Source organism: Gnatocerus cornutus, chromosome 3 (assembly GCF_029298725.1).
Source record: "Gnatocerus cornutus isolate USDA-ARS CGAHR chromosome 3, icGnaCorn1.1, whole genome shotgun sequence".
NCBI classification, from domain to species: Eukaryota; Metazoa; Arthropoda; class Insecta; order Coleoptera; family Tenebrionidae; genus Gnatocerus; species Gnatocerus cornutus.
This window is the reverse complement of record NC_142235.1, coordinates 16,988,406-17,014,114: the sequence shown is the minus strand read 5'-3', so window position 1 is coordinate 17,014,114 and position 25,709 is coordinate 16,988,406. Positions and strand designations below refer to the sequence as shown.

The 25,709-nt window shown below is 31.4% G+C and overlaps 1 protein-coding gene across 6 annotated transcripts in view; it reads left to right on the top strand.

Moving 5' to 3' along the window:
- LOC148177628 (optomotor-blind protein-like) overlaps positions 1-25,420 on the top strand; it is a 63,959-nt gene extending 38,539 nt beyond the window's left edge. For 2 of the 6 annotated variants that reach the window (XM_088032232.1, XM_088032231.1), the window contains exons 4-8: positions 5,794-5,820; positions 18,741-18,887; positions 19,452-19,528; positions 23,535-23,722; positions 23,775-25,420. In XM_088032232.1, the coding sequence (XP_087888358.1) occupies positions 5,794-5,820; positions 18,741-18,887; positions 19,452-19,528; positions 23,535-23,722; positions 23,775-24,493 (1,158 nt within the window). In that variant the 3' untranslated portion in view covers positions 24,494-25,420. Of the gene's footprint in view, positions 1-5,793; positions 5,821-18,740; positions 18,888-19,451; positions 19,529-23,528; positions 23,723-23,774 lie in introns of all 6 variants that reach the window. The other 4 variants (XM_088032230.1, XM_088032229.1, XM_088032234.1 and 1 more) reach the window with 2 other exon arrangements.
- Positions 25,421-25,709: the final 289 nt, after the last annotated feature.

Sequence of the window (25,709 nt, the reverse complement as noted above, 5' to 3'; positions counted from 1 at the left end):
TTAAGCTACGGCAGTGAAGTTTGGGGATTTTTATTTATTCGATGCATTCAAAAACTGTGTCAAGTTACAATACCATACACGAAAGGACACAAATTTTGGAAATTTATTTCAGCTATTGACATAATGTTTCCAAAATTTTGATTTTTTTGCTGTAATTTTGGTAATTCTAATGCTGTTGCAATAAAATTTGAGGAGATTATTGTCCTTAACCCAATTAATAACTGCGCTTAAATACAAAATTTTAGAGCAAACAGAACAAATTTTGCAATTTTTTATTTTCAGGACAAACTGAAAATTTTAAAATTTCTGCTAAAAAATCGTAATTCTGGTAATTTTTAAGCTACGGCAGTGAAGTTTGGGGATTTTTATTTATTCGATGCATTCAAAAACTGTGTCAAGTTACAATACCATACACGAAAGGACACAAATTTTGGAAATTTATTTCAGCTATTAACATAATGTTTCCAAAATTTTGATTTTTTTGCTGTAATTTTGGTAATTCTAACGCTGTTGCAATAAAATTTGAGGAGATTATTTTCCTTCACCTGATTAATAACTGTGCCCAATTAAGAAATTATAGCGCAAACAGAACAAATTTTACAATTTTTATTTTCAAAACAAACTAAAAATATCAAACTTTTTACTAAAAAATTGCAATTCTGGTAATTTTTAAACTACGTCAGTGAAATTTGGGGATTTTTATAAATTCGATGCTTTCATAAACTGTGTCAAGTTACAACATCATACACCAAAAGACACGAATTTTAGAAATTTTAATTTTAGCGATTAACATATTTTTTTCAAAATTTTGAGTAAAAGCTGTAATTTTGGTAATTTTAACTCTGTTGCAATGAAATTTAGGGAGATGATTGTCTTTCACCTGATTAATAACTGTGATTTATTATGAAATTATAGAACAAACAAAACAAAGTTTACAATATTTTATTTTCAGGACTAAAAATTTCAACATTTTTCTAAAAAATTGCAATTCTGATATTTTTTAAGCTACAAAAAAAATTTGGGGATTTTTATTAATCTGATCCGTTTATAAACTGTGTTACAAGTTACATCATACACCAACAAGCACGAATTTTGGAAATTTTAATTTTAGCGATTCTCATATTTTTTTCAAAATTTTGACTAAAAGCAGTAATTTTGGTAACTTAAACTATATTGCAATAAAATTTGGGAAGATTATTGTCCTTAACCCAATTAATAACTGCGCTCAAATACAAAATTTTACTTTCAGGACGAACTGAAAATTTTAAAATTTTTGCTAAAAAATCGTAATTCTAGTAATTTTTAAGCTACGCCAGTGAAATTTGGGGATTTTTATTTATTGAATTCGTTTATAAATTGTGCCAAGTTACATCACTATACACCAAAAGGCACAAATTTTGAAAATTTTAGTTTCATCAACTAACATATTTTTTTCAAAACTTAGAATAAAAGCTGTAATTTTGATAATTTTAACGCCGTTGCAATGAAATTTGAGGAGATTATTGTTCAGAACCTGATTAATAATTGTGTCTAATTACGAAATTAGAGAGCAAACGAAACAAATTTTACAATTTTTTATTTCCAGAACGAAGTAAAAATTTCAAAATTTTACTTAAAAATCGTAATTCTGGTAATTTTCAAGCTGCAGCATTGAAATTTAGGAATTTTTAATTATACGATGCGCTTATTGTGTTTGTGCCAAGTTACAACACCATACACCAAAAAAAACAAATTTTGAAAATTTTTCTTTCAAACGATAAACACAATTTTTCCAAAATTTTGATACTTTTACCGCTGTTCCAATTTGGGGAATTAGTTGCTCCTAACCTAATTACCAACTTTTCCCCTTCTTTTTGTTTTTCTTCAAATGATAAAGTCATCAAAATTCCTCTTTCCTCCTCCGGGCACTTCCAATTAACCTTTCCCCCGTGCGCCATCTCCCGTTCCGGCGCGTCAACATTGAAATTTCATTAAAACCCGCTCCGGGAAACTTACCGGATTCTCCCCTAATTTCCCCATAAAGGTCACTTCACACCACCTCCGCAAAGGTTAAGCGTTGACCTCCCCGTCATCACATTTTTCACACTGAAAACGACATAGCAGCCTCCTCGATCCTGCTCCTAAATTGATTCGTATGTAAACATGGCGCTGTTCAAACATGGCGGCAAGCCAAAAGCTTTTTAGACAAATATTTACGTTGGTATTAACCATTGCAAAGCCTACTTAGAGATTTCTGTTGACACGGGAGCAAAAAACTAAACGAAATATTGTGTTCGGCTCCCTACTGAAAGTTTTTTGTTTTTAAGCCACCTGGATGAGGGTTTTGTCCAGTGACCTTTGAGACTTTTCAAAAATTGGACTAATTAGTTGTTTGGTAATTTCGGCGGTATCAAACGGCGGCTGATAAATGTCTATTAATTATTTCATCCAATTATTGTTACATGATTGACATTAATCCGAGTAGTGAGAAACAAGAAACACAAACACTGATAAGGTCTTATCGCAATGTTTATGACCGTTAATTTTTGATTAATTGTTGTATTTATGCATCGCGCCGATAAAACCGTGTCAGAAGAAAACCAAAACATTTCGTCATCGAAACATAAATATACATTACAATATTAACGAATAGGAACAATACAACAACACCTTAATCCGGCCCCGTTTAATTTATTCCCTGAATAATTTCTGTGGATACAGCACTGGGGAGTTGTTAAATGAAATTATTACAAGGATTTTTCACGATAACGAACATGAAAACTGATAAAACTATTTCTATTATTTACATAATCAAATCAGCGTTTATGCGCTACCCGTTCATAGTCTAATCGGCACCGACGTGTGGGTGTGTTACCAACTTCCACAAGAAAAAAACAATTAAATTTATTCATAAAGCGAGCGGAGGTCTGACGGGGTAAATTAAATGTAGGCGCCTGTTTCGGACTCATTTCCAATTCCGAATGAAATGAATCCGGCCTTTGTTGGATCACACTGTAATTAATAGACAACTGTTTATCCCTCGAAATATTCAGGACAACTGAAAAAACGATTTTTGTTCGATTCCAGTGACTTTCAAAGAATCCGAAAAAGTACTTTTCGGCCGGAGTAACTTCGACTTTATTGAGAAGTCTCAAGAGCTTTACTCTTAATAGTGAGCTTTTTATCGTTTTTCTGGGAAAAACGAAGTGTACCGAGCATTTTCGCAGTTTACTTCCGGAGTCCGTAAAACTAGTGCGTCCGTAAAGTAAACAAAAATTTAAATTTTCTATTAAACTATTTCTTTGTCTTTTTAGTTACATTTCGTTATCTTCAGAACTGTTCGAAAAAGCTCGTTTTCGGCCGAATCACTTTAACTTTTTCGGTAAATCTGAATCACACTATTAAGCTTTTCATCCTCTTTGTGCACGCATGCCGAGAATATGTCGCATTTTAATTCCGGAGTCCGTAAAATTAGTGCGTCCGTAAAGTTCATAAATGTTTCAAAAATTAAGTTTAATTGGAAATTTAAAGCGTTTATTAAAACTGTTTCTTTACCTGAGAAGAGTCCGTTTTGGATGCATTTTGTTATTTTTAGAAGATTCCGAAAAAGCTCATTTTCGGCCGAGTCACTTTAACTTTTCTGAGAAATCTGAAAAGTTTAACTTTTAATAGTAACCGTTTTACTTTTTTTCTGATAGATGTGCCTAGCTTTTACCGCATTTTAAGTCCGAAGTCCGTAAAATTAATGCGTCCGTAAAATAAAAACATAATTAAAAAATTTACTTTACTTGTAAATTTAAAGCGTCTATAAACTGTTTCTTAACCTGCAAAGATTTCTTAGTTACATTTTAATATTTTCAGAAGAGTCCAAAAAAGCTTTTTTTCAGCCGAGTCACTTTAACTTCTTGAAGACGTTTGGAAAGCTCTTCTCTCAATAATGAGTTTTTATCCCAGAGTTCGTAAAATTAGTGCCTTTGTAAAGTGAATCTTTCAATAATACAATTTCATAGAATACTAAAAATGTTTTTAAAACTGTTTCTTAATATGAGAAAATCCTCTTTAAGTTACATTTTACTATCTTCAGAAGAGTCCGAAAAAACTCATTTTTAGCCGAGTCATTTCGACTTTCTTGAGAAGTCTAAAAAACTTTATTTTCAGTATTGGTCGCTTTACTTTCTTTATAAGAAACGCGAGGTGTGCCGAGCGTAGGTAAATCACATTTTACTGTCGGAGTCCGTAAATTTAGTGCGTCCATAATGTGAATTTTTCAAAAATTCTATTTTATAAAATATTTAAAATGTCTATAAGATTGTTTCTTAACTTGAGAAAACCTCTTTTTAGTTTCATTTCGCTGCCTTCAAAAGTGCCCGAAAAAGCTCATTTTCAGCGGAGTCACGTTGACTTTTTTAAAAAGTCTGAAAAGCTTCTTTTCTCAACACTGGTCGTTTTACTTTAATTTTAAGAAACGCAAGACGTGTCGAGCGCAGGTAAATCACATTTTACTGTCGGAGTCCGTAAAATTAGTGCGTCCGTAATGTACATTTTATTGGATATTTATAAAGTCTATTAAAACTTAACCTGAAAAGACCTCTTTTTGGTAACATCTTCACAAGAGTCCGAAAAAGCTCATTTTTATCGGAGTCAGTTTAATTTTTTTGTGATGTCGGAAAAGCTTTGCTCTCAGTAGTGGCTGTTTTACTGTCTTTCTGAGAGGTGTGCCAAGCCTTTATCTTATTTTACTGCCGGAGTCCGTAAAATTAGTGCGTAAGTAAATAAATTAGTTTCAATGTAAATATAAAACGTCTTTCTAAACTGTATCTGAATCTGAGAAAATTCGTTTTTAGTTGCTATATTCAGAATCGTCCAATAAAGCTCATTTTCAGCCGAGTCACTTTAACTTTTTTGAGTCTCATAAGCTTTATTGTTAATATTGGCCGTTTTATCTTCTTTCAGAAATGTACAAATTGTGATCCTTTTTTGGAAAAGCGCGTTTTGCTAAATTTAGTGCGTCCGTAAAGTGAATTTTTCATAGGTTAATTTAATTTCACTGTTGATATTACATATTCAAAAGAAGAACAAATAAAAGTAATTTTTTTCTTTTTTTTGACTTTTTATCTAAATTGCCTAGTTGACCCTATTTTGAAAAAAGTCAGTAAATGTTTATTTGAGCCTAGTCATTATTACCAGTTTCTATCTTGTGACACGCCAATAAAACGACATGAGAGTTTTAAAACTGAATCGAAAGCAACTGTATTCTTACCAGGTATTTATTTACTTTTCAGCCTAGTCAGTTGCAAAAAAGGCAGGCAAAGTGTAGAATTAAAGACCGATATTTAAAATAAAGCGGCCGAAAAAGTGCCGTGAAGCAAAAATTATTTACAGACTACGCGGAGTCGTTTCTACTTTTAGGCTGATTTAATTAAACCAAGATTTTGCTTTGTACGTTTTCCACCCCCAGCGCTCACGTGAGTTGTACCCCCGTAATTTCCCCGTCGTCCTTCGGCCATAAAAATTTCACCGTCTGAAGTCAGGTACAAGAAAGACCGTTCCTCAGCTAATGTGTTTTGGTGACGACAAGTAACGAGCTCTGCCCGTAAATAATTTAAAAAGTCAAGTTTTAGTGTTTTTCGAGTCAAAAGCGGCCCACTAAAAGTGGACACCCTACGGCTCCGGGTAACATTCTTACGACTATCTCTCCGCATCTTGTTTTGATGTTTTATCGATCAAAGCGCTCATTCTTTATTTTCTGTTAATATTTTATGATTTTTTTGAATTTTGGTTTTGCCTCAGACTATAAAGTGTTTTTGTTTTCAGTTGAAAGAAAAAGCTGTTGATTTCCTGGTACGTAAATTCAGATTTATTACACACCGCGACGGGGCAATTCCGGGAAAGTTACCCACAGGAGGTACGTAAGTTAGTGTGGGGGTAACTTGCCCCAAATTGCCCCAAGCGTTTTGAGGCTTAAATCAAGTAGTTTTACGTCAACAAAGTCCTTCGTCGGTCAATAATAATAAACTCGTTCATTTACACCGTTATCGATACTAAAGCAGAAAAATGCTTTTGTCGGCGTGACCTCTCTGACTTATTTGCTTATTAAAAGACATCAAAGCGATTATTTTTACGGCGTTCTCTTTTTATGCCTCCTTATATTTATAATAATTTCCGAACGGCAGCGGCGCGCGCTATTAAAACGCTTTTTCGTTCCCTCACTGTACACTCAGGTATCGACCATATTCGGGGCTATTTCACCAAATATCATGCGACTTATTCATCATATCGTTACGTAAGAAAAGCACGAGCTTACAACAGCTTAACTTGTAATTCAATTATCAACTATTTAAGGGTTGAGGGTGGCTTTTTTGGCTCAGGAATTGCGCTAATTAAACTTTCAAACATTATATTGTCATCTTGAATTGAAGCAATTCCGGTTAAGCGCCCTTTTAACACTTTTAACACCGGAAGGACTAACTGGAGCTAATTCTTGGCCGCATCATCGACGTTTATCTAACACTCACTCCAAGTGAGGTGTTAATAGGCCGAAATCGGTCTTTTCAGCCTTCGATGACGTGTTAATGACGGCGGTTTTAAGCTCCACAATTTTTATTATTAAAATTAATTTTTCCGTTTCCAGTTTCCAGATTTTCTTTACCGAAATTTTGTTTGCTTTAGTTTGATACGATTAAATTTATTAAAATGTGTTTTCCCAATAATTCCAAATCGCAATTAAATCACACGTGGATTTACTATAAATATTTCACTTTTGTTTAATCTATTTTTTCAGAAAACGCAGTGTCATGCCATATGTTCTCGTCTGATTAAATTTAGCGAAATACCTGCAATCTAATATCACCTTCATTTTTATTTAAATTATTCATTTAATCAGCGTTTATCCATTTGATTAAACACAGTCAAGTTTAGTTAACTTTTTCTTTATTAAATATGACCCAATTTTTATGTAAACTCGTCTGATTAAATTTATTCGTACGCCGATTAGTTTGAGTTGATTAACTGCGCGTAACTTCTTTAAATTTAACTTGAATGTAATCAAATATAGTTTAGTTTAGTTTGAGCGTTTCATTGCATTTTATTTAAATTCCCATTGCGAGTTTCATTTGATTAAATTTACTTCAACGTCAGAGAAATCTGATCAAATCTAATCTTTCTTATTTAGTTTTATCTGTTCAAATAAAATCTTATTTAGTTTCATAAATTTGTTTTAATCGAAAGCGACTTAAAAATTGTGAACTTTATCCGATTTGATTAAATTTAGTCGAATCAGTCCCATTTAAAATTTAATTTAGTTTTATTGATTTAGTTTATTTTATTGCGACATAGTTTTCAGAAATAATTTTAGTTTCATGGTATACCTATCAATCTCGTTTGAATAAATTTGGTTCAATTGGTCAACTATTTAGTTACTTTAAGTCTACTAAACATTCTCATTCGATTAAGCAGAGCCGAATTTAATTAACTTTTTTTCGTGTTAAACACAATCCAATTTTGATGTAAACTCGTTTGATTAAATTTATTCGTACGCCGATAAATTTGAGTTGATTCACCGAGTTTATTGCGGTTGACTTCTTTACATTTAACTTTACATTTAGTTAAACATAGTTTAGTTTGCGCGATTCTTTACGATTTATTTAAATTTTTATTTTCAGTTTTATTTGATTAAATTTATTATGAAGTTTACCTAAAATGTAATGTAGTTTTATAGATTCACTTCATTTTAATAAAACACAATGTAAATTTGAAGAAATCATTTTAGTTTCACAGCATATCAACCTAGCTTGAATAAATTTAGTCAAATCTTTAATCATTTTTAGTCTAGTAACATCCTCAATGTTTATTCGATTAAATAGAGTCAAATTAGGTAAACTTTTTTCTTGTTAACGCTATATAATTTTTGTGCAAACTGATTTAATTAAATTTATTTGTACCCCGGTAAATTTGAGTCGATTTAGTGAGGTTTTTTACTATTATTTTAAATTTTAGTCAAATATAGTTTAGTTTGAGCGGTTTATTACAATCCAATTTAGTTTATGAAGTTAAATGTGGAAAAAATAACTTTGTTCTGTGATAAAATAGTTTTAATCGAACAGAATTTAAAAATAGTAAGTTTTATCCGATTTGTAAATTTAGTCGAATTAGTTTTAACTAAAATTTAATATAGTTTTATCGATTTACGTCATTTTATGCTACAACATCTAAATACTTTCAGTTTCATGCCAAATTAACCTCATTTGAATAAATTTAGTCAAATAAGTAATTATTTTTAGTACAGTAAAGGCCCTAACGTTTATTTGATTAAATTAAGTCAAATTTAGTTAACTTTTTTGTTAAACACATCATAATCCTCATGTAAACTTGTTGGATTAAATTTATTCTAGCACCGATAAATTCGAGTTGATTTACTGAGCTTATTGCGCACAACTTCGTTACATTAAACTTAAATTTAGTCAATTATAGTTTCATTTGAGCGATTCATTACATTTTATTCAATTCTCATTGTCATTTTCATTTGATTAAATTTACTCAAATGTCACATTTAAGACCGTTGTGTAAAATCTGATTAAATTTGATTCATTTTGTGTGATGAATTTGTTTTAATTCAACCCAATCTAGAAACATTGAGTTACATCTGATTCATCAGATTTGATTAAATTTAGTCGAATCAGTTTTACTTAAAATTTAATTTTGTTTCATAGATTTAGTTCGTTTTAGTTCGACACGATCTAAATGGCAAAAAATAATTCCTGTTACATGGTATCTAGATAATATCGACTTTGTTTGAATAAATTTAGTCAAATATTTAGTTATTTTTAGTCCAGTAAAATCTTCAATTCTTACTTCGTTTATTCGTACGTAGTGAACCACCGTTTCTTTGAGGGAGTTTAGCCTTTCCCCTTGAAAAAAGCATCACCCTGTATATTTAGTTCGGATCGAAATCAATTACGTCCCTCCGCCGCTCGTAAGTAAAATCTTAGAGGGCGCTGACTTGTGAAGGAATGCCGCAGGCGGCGTCGTAAGGAAGTGAGGAAGAGCAGGATCGATGTCTCCACTTCCGGTGCGGTTAGTTAGCGCCAAAACCCCCCAAGAAAGAGGGTGATTTTAAAAAGCCACCCCCACGAAAAACCGCCACCGCTTAATCCAATTAGATCGCGTAAAATTGTCTTTAATAAAATAAAGCGGCGTTTAGACGGCTATTTGTTTTACAAATTAAATTCCGCGAACCGTGCTCAGACAGATCATTAACAAAAGTCTCAGGCCGGCCAACCTTTAAAAATAAAATTATCTCACCGAATGTACTTATTCTTAGGGCCGTTGTGGCGCCACCTGACCACGCCTCCTGGTTTCATTTTCGGTCTTTGTCTGTCGCGTTGCTGCCATTCATCGACTCTTGTTCTTTCGATCGGTTTTCTCTTTCTGTTGTATGTTTTATGTTTTTATATATATCTGGCACGGTTCATTAATGGTGAGGACGGGTTTCTCTCAGGTGCAGGTATCGGAGTTTTAATTATAATTTATCTTTATTTACTGCCATCTATCGTCTTTCATCTTTGATGTTTGTTTATAATTTTTTTAATTAATTCAGTTATAAGACAGCGGGATATTTATGAAAGCTTCGAAATTAGACGACGGCGGACGATTTTGTCAAAGAACGAAAAACTTCGCACCCAAAGTCACTTAATTGCCTCTTCGCTTTTCCCTTTTTAAAACCTTTACTAAACGCTCCTTTAAAATAGTTCGATTTGGTCTAAATTTAGCATAGAACAAGCGCGTAATTAGAGCTTTTCTAGCTCGAGCTTTCGCTGTTAAACTTATTTCCCCGGAGCTTTCCGGCTAATAGACAACCTTGCGCTTGACTATTTCGTAAATTATGTAAACTGAGCGAAAGCATGGGTCAGCACTAAGGGAAAGTTCCTTTTATCTTGTTTGGGAACCAAATTGCGTGTTTTTAAATCGTTGATTCGTGTTTGGGGAGTTGCGTCGCGCTGAACTCACACGACTTCAGACAAACGGGCGGTTCTTTTTATTGGTTTTATTGGTATTCAATTCCCAAGAGTTGAGTAAAACTAAGAATTAGAAAGTGTTGGACTTGATAAACATTGAGGCCGCGCCATTGCAAATTTTGGCTTCTCGTCTAAACGAAAATTTCCAAAATTTTTCCTGCTCTTTGTATTTGTAATTTGGAGCAGTTAATAAGCAAATAAAAAATAATTGCTTCTCAAAATTTTATTGATGTCGCGATAAAATTGCCAGTGTGGCAGATTCTAATAGAAAATATAGAAAATTTTGCCATCTTCATAATTACAAAATTTCTAAAATTTTTGTTTTTTGCACAAAAGATTTGTAATTTGGAGTACGTAATAAACACGTCAAAAGTAGTAAATTCACCAAATTTCGTTATAAAGCATAAACACAGCATAAACTTACAAATATAATTAAAAAATATGACAAATTTTGATTTCTCTTCGAAAAAAAAATTCTAAAATTGTTCTCTTTTGCTCTATAAGTTTGCAATTTGGAGGTCAAAACTAGTACTTTTACTAACTTTTATTGATAATGCATGAAAACTCCCAAAGTTACAAATGTTAATAATAAAATATTGCAACTTTTGATCTTTCCTTCAGAAAAAAAATTTTTATAAATTGTTCTCTTTTGCTCTATAAGTTTGAAATTTTAAGTAGTTAATAAAGAGGTCAAAAGTAGTAAATTCACCAAATTGTTTACTGTTTGTAATTTAGAGTAGTTAATTAAAAAGTGGGAAGTAGTAATTTCACTAAATTTTATTGATAATGCATAAAAACTTCAAAAGTTACAAATATTAATAATAAAATATTGCAAATTTTGTTTTTTTCTTGCGAAAAAAATTTCCAAAATTGTTCTCTTTTACTCTATACGTTTGAAATTTTGAGTAGTTAATAAAGAGGTCAAAAGTAGTAAATTCACCAAATTTCATTGATAAAGCATAAACACTCTAAAGCGTACAAATATAAATACAAAATATGACAAATTTTGGTTTTTCCTCGAAAAAAAAATTGTAAATTTGTTCTCTTTTGATCTAAGTTTGCAATTTGGAGTAGTAAACAAAGAGATCAAAAGTAGTATTTTTACCAACTTTTATTGATAATGCATAAAAACTCCCAACGTTACAAATATTAATAATAAAATATTGCAATTTTTGATCTTTCCTCCAAAGAAAAATTTCATAAATTCTTTTCTTTTGCTCTATAAGTTTGTAATTTAGAGCAGTTAATTAAAATGTGGGAAGTAGTAATTTGACTACATTTTATTGATAATGCATAAAAACTCCAAAAGTTTCAAATATTAATAATAAAATAATGCAAATTTTGTTTTATTCTTGCAAAAAAAATTTTAAAAATTGTTCTCGTTTGCTCTAGAAGTTTGTAGCTTAGATTAGATAATAAAGAGATCAAAAGTAGTAGTTTTACTAATTTTTATTGATAAAACATAAAAAGTTCAAAAGTTATAAGTATTAATAAAAAATATTACAAATTTTGGTTTTTCCTCGCAAGGAAAATTTCCAAAATTGTTTTCTTTTGCTTCATAAGTTTGAAATTTTGAGTAGTTAATAAAGAGGTCGAAAGTAGTAAATTCACCAAATTCTATTAATAAAGCATACACTCTAAAACTTACAAATATAAATAAAAAATATGGCAAATTTTGGTTTCTTCTCAAAAAAAAATTCCAAAATTGTTCTCTTTTGCTCTATAAGTTTGCAATTTATAGTAAATAAATAGACCAAAAGTAGTATTTTCACCAACTTTTAATGATAATGCATAAAAACTTCCAAAGTTACAAATATTAATTATAAAATATTGCAACTTTTGGTCTTTTCTCCAGAAAAAAATTTCATAAATTGTTCTCTTTTGCTTTATAAGTTTGTAATTTCGAGTAGTTAATTAAGAAGTGGGAAGTAGTAATTTGACTAAATTTTATTGATAATGCATAAAATCTCCAAAAGTTTCAAATATTAATAATAAAATAATGCAAATTTTGTTTTTTTCTTGCAAAAAAAAAATTTCAAAATTGTTCTCGTTTGCTCTAGAAGTTTGTAGCTTAGATTAGATAATAAAGAGATCAAAAGTAGTAGTTTTACTAATTTTTATTGATAAAACATAAAAAGTTCAAAAGTTATAAGTATTAATAAAAAATATTACAAATGTTGGTCTTTCCTAAGAAGGAAAATTTCCAAAGTTGTTTTCTTTTGCTTCATAAGTTTGAAATTTTGAGTAGTTAATAAAGAGGTCGAAAGTAGTAAATTTACCAAATTCTATTAATAAAACATAAACACTCTAAAACTTACAAATATAAATAAAAAATATGGCAAATTTTGGTTTCTTCTCAAAAAAAAATCCAAAATTGTTCTCTTTTGCTCTATAAGTTTGCAATTTATAGTAAATAAATAGACCAAAAGTAGTATTTTCACCAACTTTTAATGATAATGCATAAAAACTTCCAAAGTTACAAATATTAATTATAAAATATTGCAACTTTTGGTCTTTTCTCCAGAAAAAATTTCATAAATTGTTCTCTTTTACTCTATAAGTTTGTAATTTCGAGTAGTTAATTAAGAAGTGGAAAGTAGTAATTTCACTAAATTTTATTAATATTGCATAAAAAACTACAAAAGTTACAAATATTAATAATAAAATATTGCAAATTTTAGTTTTACCTTGCAAAAAATTTTTAAAAATTGTTTTCATTTGCTCTATAACATAAGTTTGTTATTTGAAGAAGTTTATAAAGATGTAGAAAGTAGTAGTTTCACCAAATTTTATTGATGATGAATAAAAACTCCAAAAGTTACAAATATTAATAAAAAAAACTATTGCAAAATTAGGTTTTTACAAAAATCCAAAATTGTTCTGTTTGGCTCTATAATTTGTAATTTGGAGAAAATTATTAAGAAGTTGAAAATAGTAATTTCACCAAATTTTAATGATAAATTATAAATAAAAGTAAAAAAATTTAACCAAAAATTCTTGCAAATTTTGGTTTCTCCTCGCAAAAAAAGTTTCAAAATTGTTCTCTTTTGGTCTATTAATTTGTAATTTAAAGTAGTTATTAAAGAAATCTAAGGTAGTAATTTTACCAAATTTTATTAATAAAACATGAAAACTTCAAAAGTTAGAAATTAAAAAAAAATATTGAAAATTTTGGTTTTACCTCGCAAAAATTTGTTTCAAAATTGTTCTTTTTTGTTCTATAAATTTGTAATTTAAAGTAGATAATAAAAAGGTCAAAGGTAATTTGTAATTAGTAATTTTACCAAATTTCATTGATAAAGCGTAAAAACTCCAAAAGTTATAAATTTTAATAAAAAATTGTAAATTTTGGCTCCTCAAAAAAAATTTTTTCAAAATTTTTACTTTTAGTTTAACAATTTTATAATATGAAATAGTTAAAAAAAATGTGATTCTTGATTAACTAAGCATCTAAAAATTAAAGATTTTAGAAAATTAGTGAATCTAAAGAAATTGCAATAACACAAATGATGTTCAGATCTAGATAATCTTGATAAGTAATAGAAAAAAATTGTGATAAAGTTATAACTGCGCATAAGTACAATCGATGTAAAAAAACTGTAAAATCTCCCATGGGTCCTCTTAAACGAATTACCTATCACAACCTAATCAAAGCTTTCAGCTTCCTTTTAGCGGGTGAGCAATTTTTCAAATATGCCCATCGCTTGGGTGGCTATCTATCGGCGAGTCCGGGCACTAAAGACAGCAGTTTTACATTAAAGCAACTGAAGTATCTCGTCGCTACCGTTGAGATAACAATCCAGTGAGCCATTCCGACGATTCTCGTCTGTCTCTATCCAAATACCTGAATAAATGTCGCGGCCTACTAGTCCTTTTAACACAAAAACTCGTACATATTCAACGAGAGAGTGATAAAACTGTACTTAACTGGTGTTGAAATGTTAAATAATATTCCCGCGTCACATTTTGAACTGACGATCTCAAAAAAACTATTTAATGCGTCCGTCAAATCGGCGATAATTCGATTCAATTAGACAGGGTCGGCGCGAGGGGCGCGGGTCATAAAAAACCCGTAAAATGAAAATACAGGATATTAAAACGAGCGGTACTTTCAAAGCCGGCTCTTCAATATTATTTATATTTATATTAAAACGCCGCATGGTGTGAGGTATAAAATATTAAAATAATTCTTTCTTTACAAATAATTAGCAAGTCTTCGCGTCGCTCACTTGGCTCATTTGGCACAAAAGACGCATAATTTTCGCATTTGAATTCACAAACATGCATCCTGTTTAGACATTTTTTTCGTGTTGGGATAGAAAAAAGAGACGCCGCCGGTTGGTGTCGCCGTTCTTGTCTGATGCGTTGTTGAGCTCTTCGGCGACCGGAATTTGGTGGTTTTTTCGCGCGAGCGGTGTAACAAGATGGATTGCTTTATTTTCGTTTTCATGATGTTGCCATCGACTTATCAAAAAACGAACTTTGCCATTTCCAGCCTCTACCAGTTGAGTATTCGCAAAAATTGAAAATTCATTAGCCGTGGCAAATTCATTAATTGCGACGCTTTATTAGTTAAGACACTTTCTAATTCTTCGTTTCACCGGACTCTTGGGAATTCACCTCAAATTACAGATAAAACTAATAAAAGGAAACGCTCGTCTGTCGGAATCCACGATCGAAAACACGAAATGTAGGGTCTTTTTACTCGTTTTTCAAAATTTTTTGAAATTTTTTATTTGAGGCAATATACCTAGGCAAAAATATTTTTAATAAAAAAATTTGCAACTAAGTCAGAAATCACTATTTTTGCCCTGTTTATTAAATGTTCCAAAATACAAATTTATATAAAAAAAAAACAAAAATTTTGGAAATTTTAATTTGAGGCAAAACCAAAATTGCAATATTTATTATAAAAATTCGTAACTATTACACAACTTTAATGTTTTATTTTTGTTTTTTGCACAAAAGATTTGTAATTTGGAGTACGTAATAAACACGTTAAAAGTAGTAAATTCACCAAATTTCATTATAAAACATAAACACAGCATAAACTTACAAATATAATTAAAAAATATGACAAATTTTGATTTCTTTTCGAAAAAAAAATTCTAAAATTGTTCTCTTTTGCTCTATAAGTTTGCAATTTGGAGGTCAAAAGTAGTACTTTTACTAACTTTTATTGATAATGCATGAAAACTCCCAAAGTTACAAATGTTAATAATAAAATATTGCAACTTTTGATCTTTCCTTCAGAAAAAAAATTTCATAAATTGTTCTCTTTTGCTCTATAAGTTTGAAATTTTGAGTAGATAATAAAGAGGTCAAAAGTAGTAAATTCACCAAATTGTTTACTGTTTGTAATTTAGAGTAGTTAATTAAAAAGTGGGAAGTAGTAATTTCAGTAAATTTTATTGATAATGCATAAAAACTTCAAAAGTTACAAATATTAATAATAAAATATTGCAAATTATGGTTTTTCCTTGCGAAAAAAATTTCCAAAATTGTTTTCTTTTACTCTATAAGTTTGAAATTTTGAAGTTAATAAAGAGGTCAAAAGTAGTAAATTCACCAAATTTCATTGATAAAGCATAAAGACTCTAAAACGTACTAAAACGTACGTAATGTTCCAAAATACAAATTTATATAAAAAAAAAACAAAAATTTTGGAAACTTTTAATTTGAGGCAAAACCAAAATTGCAATATTTATTATAAAAATTCGTAACTATTACAACTTTAATGTTTTATTAGTGAAATTTGGAGAAGTTACTACTTTTGATCTGTTTATTAACTGTTCCAAATTAGAAATTTATAGAGCAAAAAACATTTTTTTTTTAATTTTCTTCATGAAGAAAAGTAAAAATTAGCAACATTTTTTATTAAATTTTGTAACTTTTGTTGTTTTAGCGCTTTTTTAGTGAACTGTGGGGTAGTTACTATATTTGACCTGCTGACTAACTTCTTTAAATTACAAATTTATGGGGCTAAAAATAAAAAAATTAATTTTTTTTTGATGACAAGCCAAAATTTGCAATATTTTATACAAAAATTCGTAATTATTGCAGATTTTATACTTGATCAATAAAATTTTAAGATATTACTATTTTTGACCTGTTTATTACCTGTCCTAAATTGCAAATTTATATAGCAATGATGAAAAATTTTAGATTTGAAGCGAAACCAAAATTTGCAATAATTTATTATTAATTATTAATTTTTATTAATAAAATTTGGAAAAGTTCCTACTTTTAACCTGTTCATTAACCGGTCCAAATTAGGAATTTATCAAGCAAAAAACAAAAAATGTTTTTAATTTTCTCTATGAGAAAAGCTAAAATTAGCAACATTTTTTATTAAAGTCTGTAATTACTGTAGTTTTAACGTTTTTATAGTGAAAATTTCGAAAAATGACAATTTTTTAACTGCAGATAAACTGCTCCAAATTTCAAATTTATAGAGCAAAAGATAAACATTTTGAAGTTTTTCAAAATCTGCGATATTTAATTTAAAAATTCGTAACTATTACAGTTTTCATGCTTGATCAATGAAATTTAATGATATTCTTATTTTTGATCTGTTTATTAACTGTTTCATATTACAATTTATTAGAGCCACAATGAAAAATTTTGGAAATTTTTGGTTTGAGGGAAAACCAAAGTTTCCAATATTTACTATAAAAATTCGTAACTATTGCAATTTTATTGCTTTATTAGTGAAATTTGGAGAAGTTACTACTTTTGGCCTGTGCATTAGTTGTTTTAAATTAAAGATTTATAGAGCAAAAATATATTTTTTTAAATTTTCTTTAAAAGAATAAGCCAAATAAATGAGCAAAATTTTTTATTAAAATCTGTATCTACTGTAGTTGTAGCGCTTTTCTAGTAAATTTGTATTTTTGGAATGTTGATAAACTGCTTCTAAATTTATAAATACTTATAAAGCAAAAGATAAAATTTTGAATTTTTTTTAGAAACAAGTCAAAATTTGTAATATTTAATATTAATAATAAAAATCTTAACTATTGCAGTTATTGCTATTTGAAGATATGTATTACTATTTTTAACCTGTTTATTAACTGTTCCAAATTACAAATTGTTAGAGCAACAGAAAAAAATTTTGGAAATTTTTGATTTGAGAAGATACAAAAATTTGTAATATTTTTTATAAAATCTGTAAATTGTGCAGTTTTAATGATTTACCAATGAAATTTGGAGAAGATGCTACTTTTGACCTGTTAATTAACTACTCCAAATTACAAATTTATAGAATAAAAGAAAGAAAAATTTTGGAAATTTTTAGAAATTTTCTTTTCGACGCAAAATCAAAATTATTTATAATAATCAGTAATTTTTGCAGTCTTAAGGCTTTATTAATGTTTGACAAAATGTTGACAGGCTAGTAGCTTACAACTCCAATCTGACATTGTCGTACCTGTAAAACGACGTAATACAGAGTGTTCTTAAAATACCCGCACTACTTTCTTGCAGCGACCCTGTGTGATTTGTCCCTTCTATATCCAACATATCATGAATTATTTCTCCGATATCAATGCCGCCAAGCTGCCGACACCTTATTGAAATTCTCAGGCACAGCCTACTATGATAATAAATTTATAATAACCCATTATTATATTGATTATCAGCGTCTCGTATTAAAATTTCATAAACAGTTGAGTGGTGATTAATGACTGAGGGATTAATTTTTAATACTTTAATTACAAGCTGATTTTTGAGACACTTTGGTCCAGTGGCGTCCGCATTTTGTAATTCCTCTCACGGCCTCCAGCGTTGTGCGTTTCTAAAGGTATTATTAAACAAATTGGTTTGAATTTTTGATGAATAGGAGTGGTGATTTAATAATTTAATTAGAATGTAAATTCGCGTTGCACGTGTGTGTAGTCAGTGGCGTCTCGTCAAACAACGTGAGAATCAACATCGGCACATCTCCGTCTCTTGTCCTGTTTAATTAACACTATCGAAATGATCAGTAGTGAGTGGAGAGCATTTACATATTCAAAAGGCCAAAACGTGTAATTTAAATTTTTATACGATAATAAAGTCGAACCGAACGGGTCCTTAAAAAACCAGTAGCTGAAAGAAACACTGGAAAAAGGCGATTTTATTTAAGGTGTACGCATTGCGTCCTCGAAGAAAATATAGGGTTTTTATCTTTACGATTTCGTAGAAATTAGTTTGTGTTTAGTGTTTAAATGCGGCGGCGCTAATAAAACTTGGAATTTCTCGGCCGATTTATCGACTCAACGACCTTCTCTTCTTCTCCTAATTACCAGAAATTTCCTCCAACAGGAGCCGCTTAAGGTGGATTCACACGCGCAATGATCACGTTCAAGCCACTACTCCTAATTACCTTTAAAAATGAAGAATCGTTCTCGTTACCGTCGCCTCGATCGGTACAAGCAACGGTATCAAGCGCGGCTCTCTATCTAAACGTTGTATCTCTGAATATTTAAATGTTTCGTTCTCAGTGTGCGACCGAATCGAGCCCGGACCACACAAGTATCTCATACAAGCCTGGCACAAATCATCCATCGAAGGAAACAAAACCTGTTTTCACATCATATTATGCCGGGGCATCTTTTCAAATATGCATAAGTCCACCGAGCGATTTTTCATCGGCACTAAAAACGCTGCCGCGGACGAGCTATTTATACTCCCAGCGCCGCGCGGGAGTCGCGCGCTGATCCCCCTGGCGCCACCTATCAACGACTCTAATAAGTTTGTTTGTTCCAGACGATACTCAACTCCATGCACAAGTACCAGCCAAGGTTTCACCTCGTCCGGGCCAACGATATTTTGAAGTTGCCGTACTCGACGTTTCGGACGTACGTCTTCAAGGAAACGGAGTTCATCGCGGTGACGGCGTACCAAAACGAGAAGGTAATTCAGTGGGTTCGATTTGGGATCTTCACACCTCTACCTGTGAAAACACGTTCATGTAGAATGTCAACTTAATTAGAATCTCGTATCGCCTCTACAATCGCCGGGTTTTTTCAAGCGCGCGGATTCTTCAAATATCTCGATTTTCCCTCGAATCAATCGAAAGAATAATCTCGGCGAAATTTCGTCTCGTCCCAATTAAAAGAAAACGACTGCGAGGCTAAAAAGCGTCTTTCGATCCGCTAATTGTTCTCGGAATCAAACGAGATATGTCGCACATTATTCGTAAGAACAAAGCCACAGAAACCGCCGCAGAAACTCAAAACAGATACGTTATAATACGTATAAAGAGCATCGCAGAGCGGTCGTGTGATAATTAGACGAAGAGAGACGTTTCGAGGAATTTGGAGAGATAGAGATGAACGCTGCGAAATGTGTGGTTTTTTAAGTGAATTTCCTGCTATCGTTTATGTAAATAATCAGTCATCGACGCTTCTGATTCTTGTAATTATTGGGTTTAATTAGGTGTTTTTTAATGAGTTAAGAGTCTCGTTCTTGTTGCAGATTACGCAGCTCAAGATCGACAATAATCCTTTTGCGAAGGGCTTCAGGGACACGGGAGCGGGAAAGAGGGAAAAAAAGTAAGTATTTAATAAGTACTCTTTGAGAAATATTGATGACGAGGAAGAAATGTGTCGATCGTCATTATAGACATTAAGAAAATAAAACCTAAACCGACTAACTACACTTATTGATCAGATATGATCTAAATTATAGTCTCCATCTTATCGCTTTTATTTTGCTTCTTGTCGTCATATTGGATGTTGACATTCAAACGATGGGATTCTTGGGATATCTTGTTGTTCCATCGGGACATTAGACATCGAAATTCTTTGGATTTATGGACCATTTTGGGCTTCTGGATTTAACTTCATCAGCTTGCTTCTACAATACAGTTATGGTTCTTTGAATTTTGAATATTCTTCAGGAATTTGGGCTACATATTTTGTCCAAATCCAAATCCAATAGATTTTTTAAATCATTTGAATAAAAATTTTTGGTATTCTATACTTTCACACTTTGCTGTTTTGTATATTAAAATTTGAAACTATTGCAGGTTAAACGCAATATTTTTAACAGGTGAAACCTAAATTTACATTCTTATTAAAATTAGTAACTATTAAAGTTTTAATGTTTTACCAACAAAATTCGAAGAAACTACTCTTTTTGACCTGCTTATTAACTATTCTAAATTACAAATTTGCAAAGCAATTTTTTTTTTAATTTTGATTTGAAAGAAAACCAAAAATTACAATAAAATTTGGAATTTTTGTAGTTAAGTGCCTTTTTAATGAAATTTCCTGATATTACTATTTTTGATTTGCTTATTAATTGTACCAAATTGAAAATTTATAAAACAGAATAAATTTTTGGAAATTTTTGATTAGAAACGATACCAAAATTTGCAATAATTTTTTATTAAAATTCGTTACTACTGTAGTTTCAACACTTTTCTTGCGAAATTTATGGAAATGACTCTTTTTGACCTGCTAATTAACTGCTCCAAATTACAAATTTATAGAGCAAAAGATAAAATTTTTGAAATTTTTTTATTTGAGGCAAAACTAAAAATATGTACCTATTTTTTATTAAAATTCGCGACTTCTTCTTCTCGGTTTTATCGATTTTTTAGTGAAATTTTGGGAAATGACTACTTTTGACCTGAAAATTAACTGCTCCGGATTACAAATTTATAGAACCAAAAATTTTTTTTTTTTTCATCACAAGCCAAAATTTTATATAATAATTCGTAGCTATTGCAGATTTTTCGCTTGATTAACAAAATTTGGGAATATTACTATTATTATCGCCTCCAAATTACAAATTTATACAAAACATACAAAATATAAACAAAATTTTGAAAAAATTTTTGTTCGAGGCGGACCCAAAACTATTTTTTATTAGAATTTGTGACTTTTGCAGTTTTACCCCTTTAGCAATTAAATTTTGTGAACTTACTACTTGTGACCTGTTTATTAACTACTTCAAACTACAAATTTCTAAAGCAAAAAAAAATTTTGGAAACTTTTGATTTGAGCAGAAACCAAAATATGCATTTTTTTTTGTTTTTATTAAAATCTGTAAGTTTAATAGGTTTCTTGCTTTATCAATGAAATTCGAGAAAATTCTTGTTCATTTGTTTAATAACTATTCCAAATTACAAATTCTTAGAGTAAATGCTAAAATTTTTGAAGCAAATCAAAACTTACTTTAATTACTTTTTTATTAAAATTTTCAAACATTTGCTGTTTTAATGTTTTTTTTTAAATAAAATTTTAAAAAAATACTATTTTAAATCTGTTTATTAAGTATTCCAAATTACAAATTACAAATTTATACAGCAGAAAAGAAAATTTTAGGAATTTTTTTGCGAGTAGAAAGTAAAATTTTCAAGTTTTTTTATCAAAATCACTAACTTTTGCAATTTTAAAGTTTGATTAATAAAATTTAGAGAAATTACTTTCTTTGACCTATTTAAATTTTTAGTTCGAGAAGAAACCAAAAGTTGCAAATATTCGAAATAACTTCGCACTTAGGAAGTACTGATCACATTGAAGCCACTAAATCAGTTTTGGATAAAGTTATGTTTTTGACTTGAACTTTTAAATCTTTTTCATTATCTGTTTTTTTGGACTTCTAATGCTTATTAGCTTTTCAGATTTTTTTCGATTTCCGCAATTTTAAAGTTTTAAATTTGTTTAAGATCTATGAGATTCCTGTTGTATTCTTTGACTCTTTAAATTTGCCGGAATTCTAGATTTTCAGAAAATTATTTAAATTGAAGTTTGCTTTTCGAAATTCGCTATTTCCCATCCCTTACCCTAATCCGTCTCCGTCTTCTAAATTACATCCCCACAAGACTAAAAATCCCCGGTTTAATTTCCACAAGACCATCCCCGTCCTGTCAGACCTAAGCCAATTTGTCTGGAAACATTTAAAACCGAGTCAGACCCGTAATGTATGCATATCACTTACTGTAAATGCAAATGCCGAAAATACACCCTCTCTAACGCACACACACATCACCCTTTTAGTTTTTGACCTTCTACAAAATGCCAACCTTAATTTGATACCGTTAGCGGCGTTGGCACCCCCGAGGTCTTTATTTTGCGGACTCCTTTAATTTACTTCGGCGGTGGTGGAGACGCCCACCCTCGGAGAACGACGGCATTATCATCCCTTGCTTGCTTTAAATAGTGATGAGGAGCGCCACAGGGATGCATCACCGGTCCGATGCTATTCACCTGTGTTTGCTCGCTGTCGAAGAGAATCAATTGATTTGGTGGACGTGGAGGTATTGTGCTAATTGGAGGCTCTGCAGACTGCTAAAGTAACTTTTGTAATTTTAATGCCTTATCAATTAAATTTGTTGATATTACTGTTTTTGACTTCTTTATTAACTGTAGCAAATTACCAATTTATAAAGTAACAAAACCAAAAATACCTATTTTTAATTAAAATTTGTGTTTTTCGCAGTTTTAATGCTTCACCAATGAATCATTAATTAATTTAGTTTTCAAATTTATAGAGAAGAAAAGAAAATTTCTAGAAATTTTTATTTAAAGCGAAACCAAAATTTGCAATATTTTTTATTAAAAAGCTATTGCAGTTTTCAAGCTTGATCAATGAAATTTGGAAACATTACTATTTTCGATTTGTTTATTATTTAGTCTAAATTACAAATTTATAGAGCAAAAGATAAAAATTTTTGAAATTTTGTATTCAAAGCAAAACCAAAAATACCTACTTCTGATTAAAATTTGTGTTTTTCGCAGTTTTAATGCTTCACCAATGAAAGTTGAGGAAATTATCCTTTTTGGCCTGTTATTAATTAATTTAATTTTTAAATTTATATTGAAGAAAAGAAAATTTTTAAAAATTTTTATTTAAAGCAAAACCAAAATTTGCAATATTTTTTATAAAAAACTATTGCAGTTTTCAAGGTTGATTAATGAAATTTGCTAACATTACTATTTTTGATTAGTTTATTATTTGCTCCAAATTACAAATTTATTGAGCAAAAGATAAAAATTTTCGAAATTTTCTGTTCAAAGCAAAACCAAAAATACCTACTTTAAATTAAAATTTGTGTTTTTACATTATTATTTTTTTTTTTTGGCCTGTTCATTAATTAATCTAATTTTCAAATTTATAGAGAAGAAAAGAAAATTTTTAGAAATTTTTATTTAAAGCGAAACCAAAATTTGCAATATTTTTTATTAAAATTCGTTAAATATCGTAATTTTAAAGCTTTTTTACTGAAATTTAAGAAAGTGACGACATTATCATCCCTTGCTTGCTTTAAATAGTGATGAGAAGCGCCACAGGGATGCTATTCACCTGTGTTTGCTCGTTGTCGAAGAGAATCAATTGATTTGGTGGACGTGGAGGTATTGTGCTAATTGGAGGCTCTGCAGACTGCTAAAGCAATTGATATTGTGGGGTGCAAACAGTTAGAGGGGTCAAGAACAAAGGGCGGCTTAATTGACCGACTACGGCGATAATTACAGACGCCGACCTTTTTCTTTGCAAGAACTTGATGAGGACGACAAATTTTATAGATGGTATTTGTTCTTATTGTTTCAGGCAGGCGATGCTGGCGCAGAGACATACGGACGATAAGACGTCGCATCCGCTTCCTGCGAGGATGTCGGCGGATAGCAGCACCGTTTCCAAGACTGACGACTCGGAATTGGACGTTGTGGGGACGGCGGACAGCCCCAGACCGTCCCTGCACGCCTCCACGCCGATCGCCTCCTCCCTCAACCACTCAGGTAAACCAAAAGAGGTGTTAAAAGAGACGTGGGGTTGAGCATTTTTTTGCAGGTGCTGAAGACGACTCCCTCCGCCGCCGCCTCCACGACGACTCCGGCTCCGAGTCGAGTTGCTCCGAGTCGCCGGGAAGCACAGCATTCCGCCCCCGCCCCTCCTCGCCGAAAGACACCGCCGCCGGTCCCTCCAACCCCTCGGGAGAATACCCCTCCCCCAATATAAGCGTGGGGCCTCCGATTCACCCCCCGCCTCACTTACTCCCGTACCTGTACCCCCCTGGTATCTACCCGGGTGCTGGTGGTCCCCCGTTCGCCCCCCATTTGAGTCTGTTTTCCGGCGCGCACGCGCCTGGGATGAACCCGAGTCTCCTCTTCAACGCTCAACTTGCCCTCGCTGCTCAACATCCAGCGCTTTTTTCGCATTACCAAAATTTAGCGCATCCTAACCCCCATCATCTGTCGCCTACCTCGCCTCTGCATAATCACTTAAAAGGGGGGCATAGGTTCACCCCGTACACCCTCCCCAATTCCAACTCGGGGGTGAGCTCGTCGCCGTTGGGGAGCGCGTTCGAGACGGTCACCCCCAGCTCACATACAAGGAGTTTGAGCAATTCCCCGTCCGGGAAAGGGCGAGGGGGGTCGATCTCGCCGCCGCCCCGACCGAGCACCGCCTCCCCCAAGCCGGAGACGGCGTCTTCACCGAGTGACCTGAAGAGTATAGAGAAGATGGTGAACGGACTTGACGTGAAACAGAGCGAGGACGTTGACAAGTGATGAGGTTCTTGCTGTCACGGGGTGTTTTTGCAATAGATTTGGATTTTGTGATTTTTGCACATTGTAAAAAATTACCGTAAAGTGCTTTTCTTATCGTAGCTTACAACTGCTGGAAAAAAGTACAAAATGTGTGTGAATTGTACGACCTTTTTCGTTGTAATCCGACCTTGTTTGGTGCTATGCTAAATGATTTATTTATCCCTCGGGAACTCCCGGATATTATTAGTGATTCTATTGTAGACTGTCGAGTAGGGGATAGTCGGGAAGGGCGGCGCACGGCACTCTCCCCCACTCTCCCATTATAACAATACTAAAATAAAGAAAATAAGACACGATAGAAGAGTTGTTCCTTTTACAATTACTGCAATTAATTTAAAATGTAAATAGTGTTTGTACGTACGCGTATCTGTATATAATGGTTGTTTTTGTGTTTCAAACTGTAAATTGTAAATTTTCCTGTCAACTAGTGTATATTAGACCTCAAAATTAATTTATATTTCTACCAAAGAGTTTTGATGGTTTTTGCGCTCGAACGCCATATTTCCATGCAAAAACCATGAGAAACAGAAATAGCAATAAACCATACCCTTCTCCCCTACATATTTCTCTATATCTCTCTTACAAAAAAACGAGTATAAATGCTGTAAATAATATAGATCAATGTACATTTTTTATGACGGTTGTTTCAGTTTGAGACGGTCGTCGACTGTATAGATGATGCTTTTTTGTTTTACAATTATATCGTTGAAAAACAGTACTGGCGTTAAAAATTGTTTCTATTTATTGAATTTATTTTTTTTATTTGTAAGATTGAGTTTAATGCCGGTACTAAAAATTTATAAAAATCTGTATTAAAGTAGAAGATGTGAAATTTGTCTTGTGTATATGTGGAATACTTTTAAGAATTAAACGATATTCATACATTTACATTGAGTTTTATTCATTACAAAAAAAGAATAAAAAACAAAAAAAATTGCAAAGAAAATGTTGACAGATTTTTTTCTAAATTCTGTTAGTTTTGATTAAGAATTGTGTAAACTTATTTAGTAAAAAGAACTCAAAAAGAGTAATTTCCTCAAATTTTATTTGTAAAAATTTTCAGGGTGACGAGTTTTAATCGAAAATTTTGTAGATTTTTGAAAAGCAAAATTTCTAAATTGTCTTTTTGACTCAATCAATTTGTAATTTGGCACAGCTGATAAACAAGTTAGAAGTA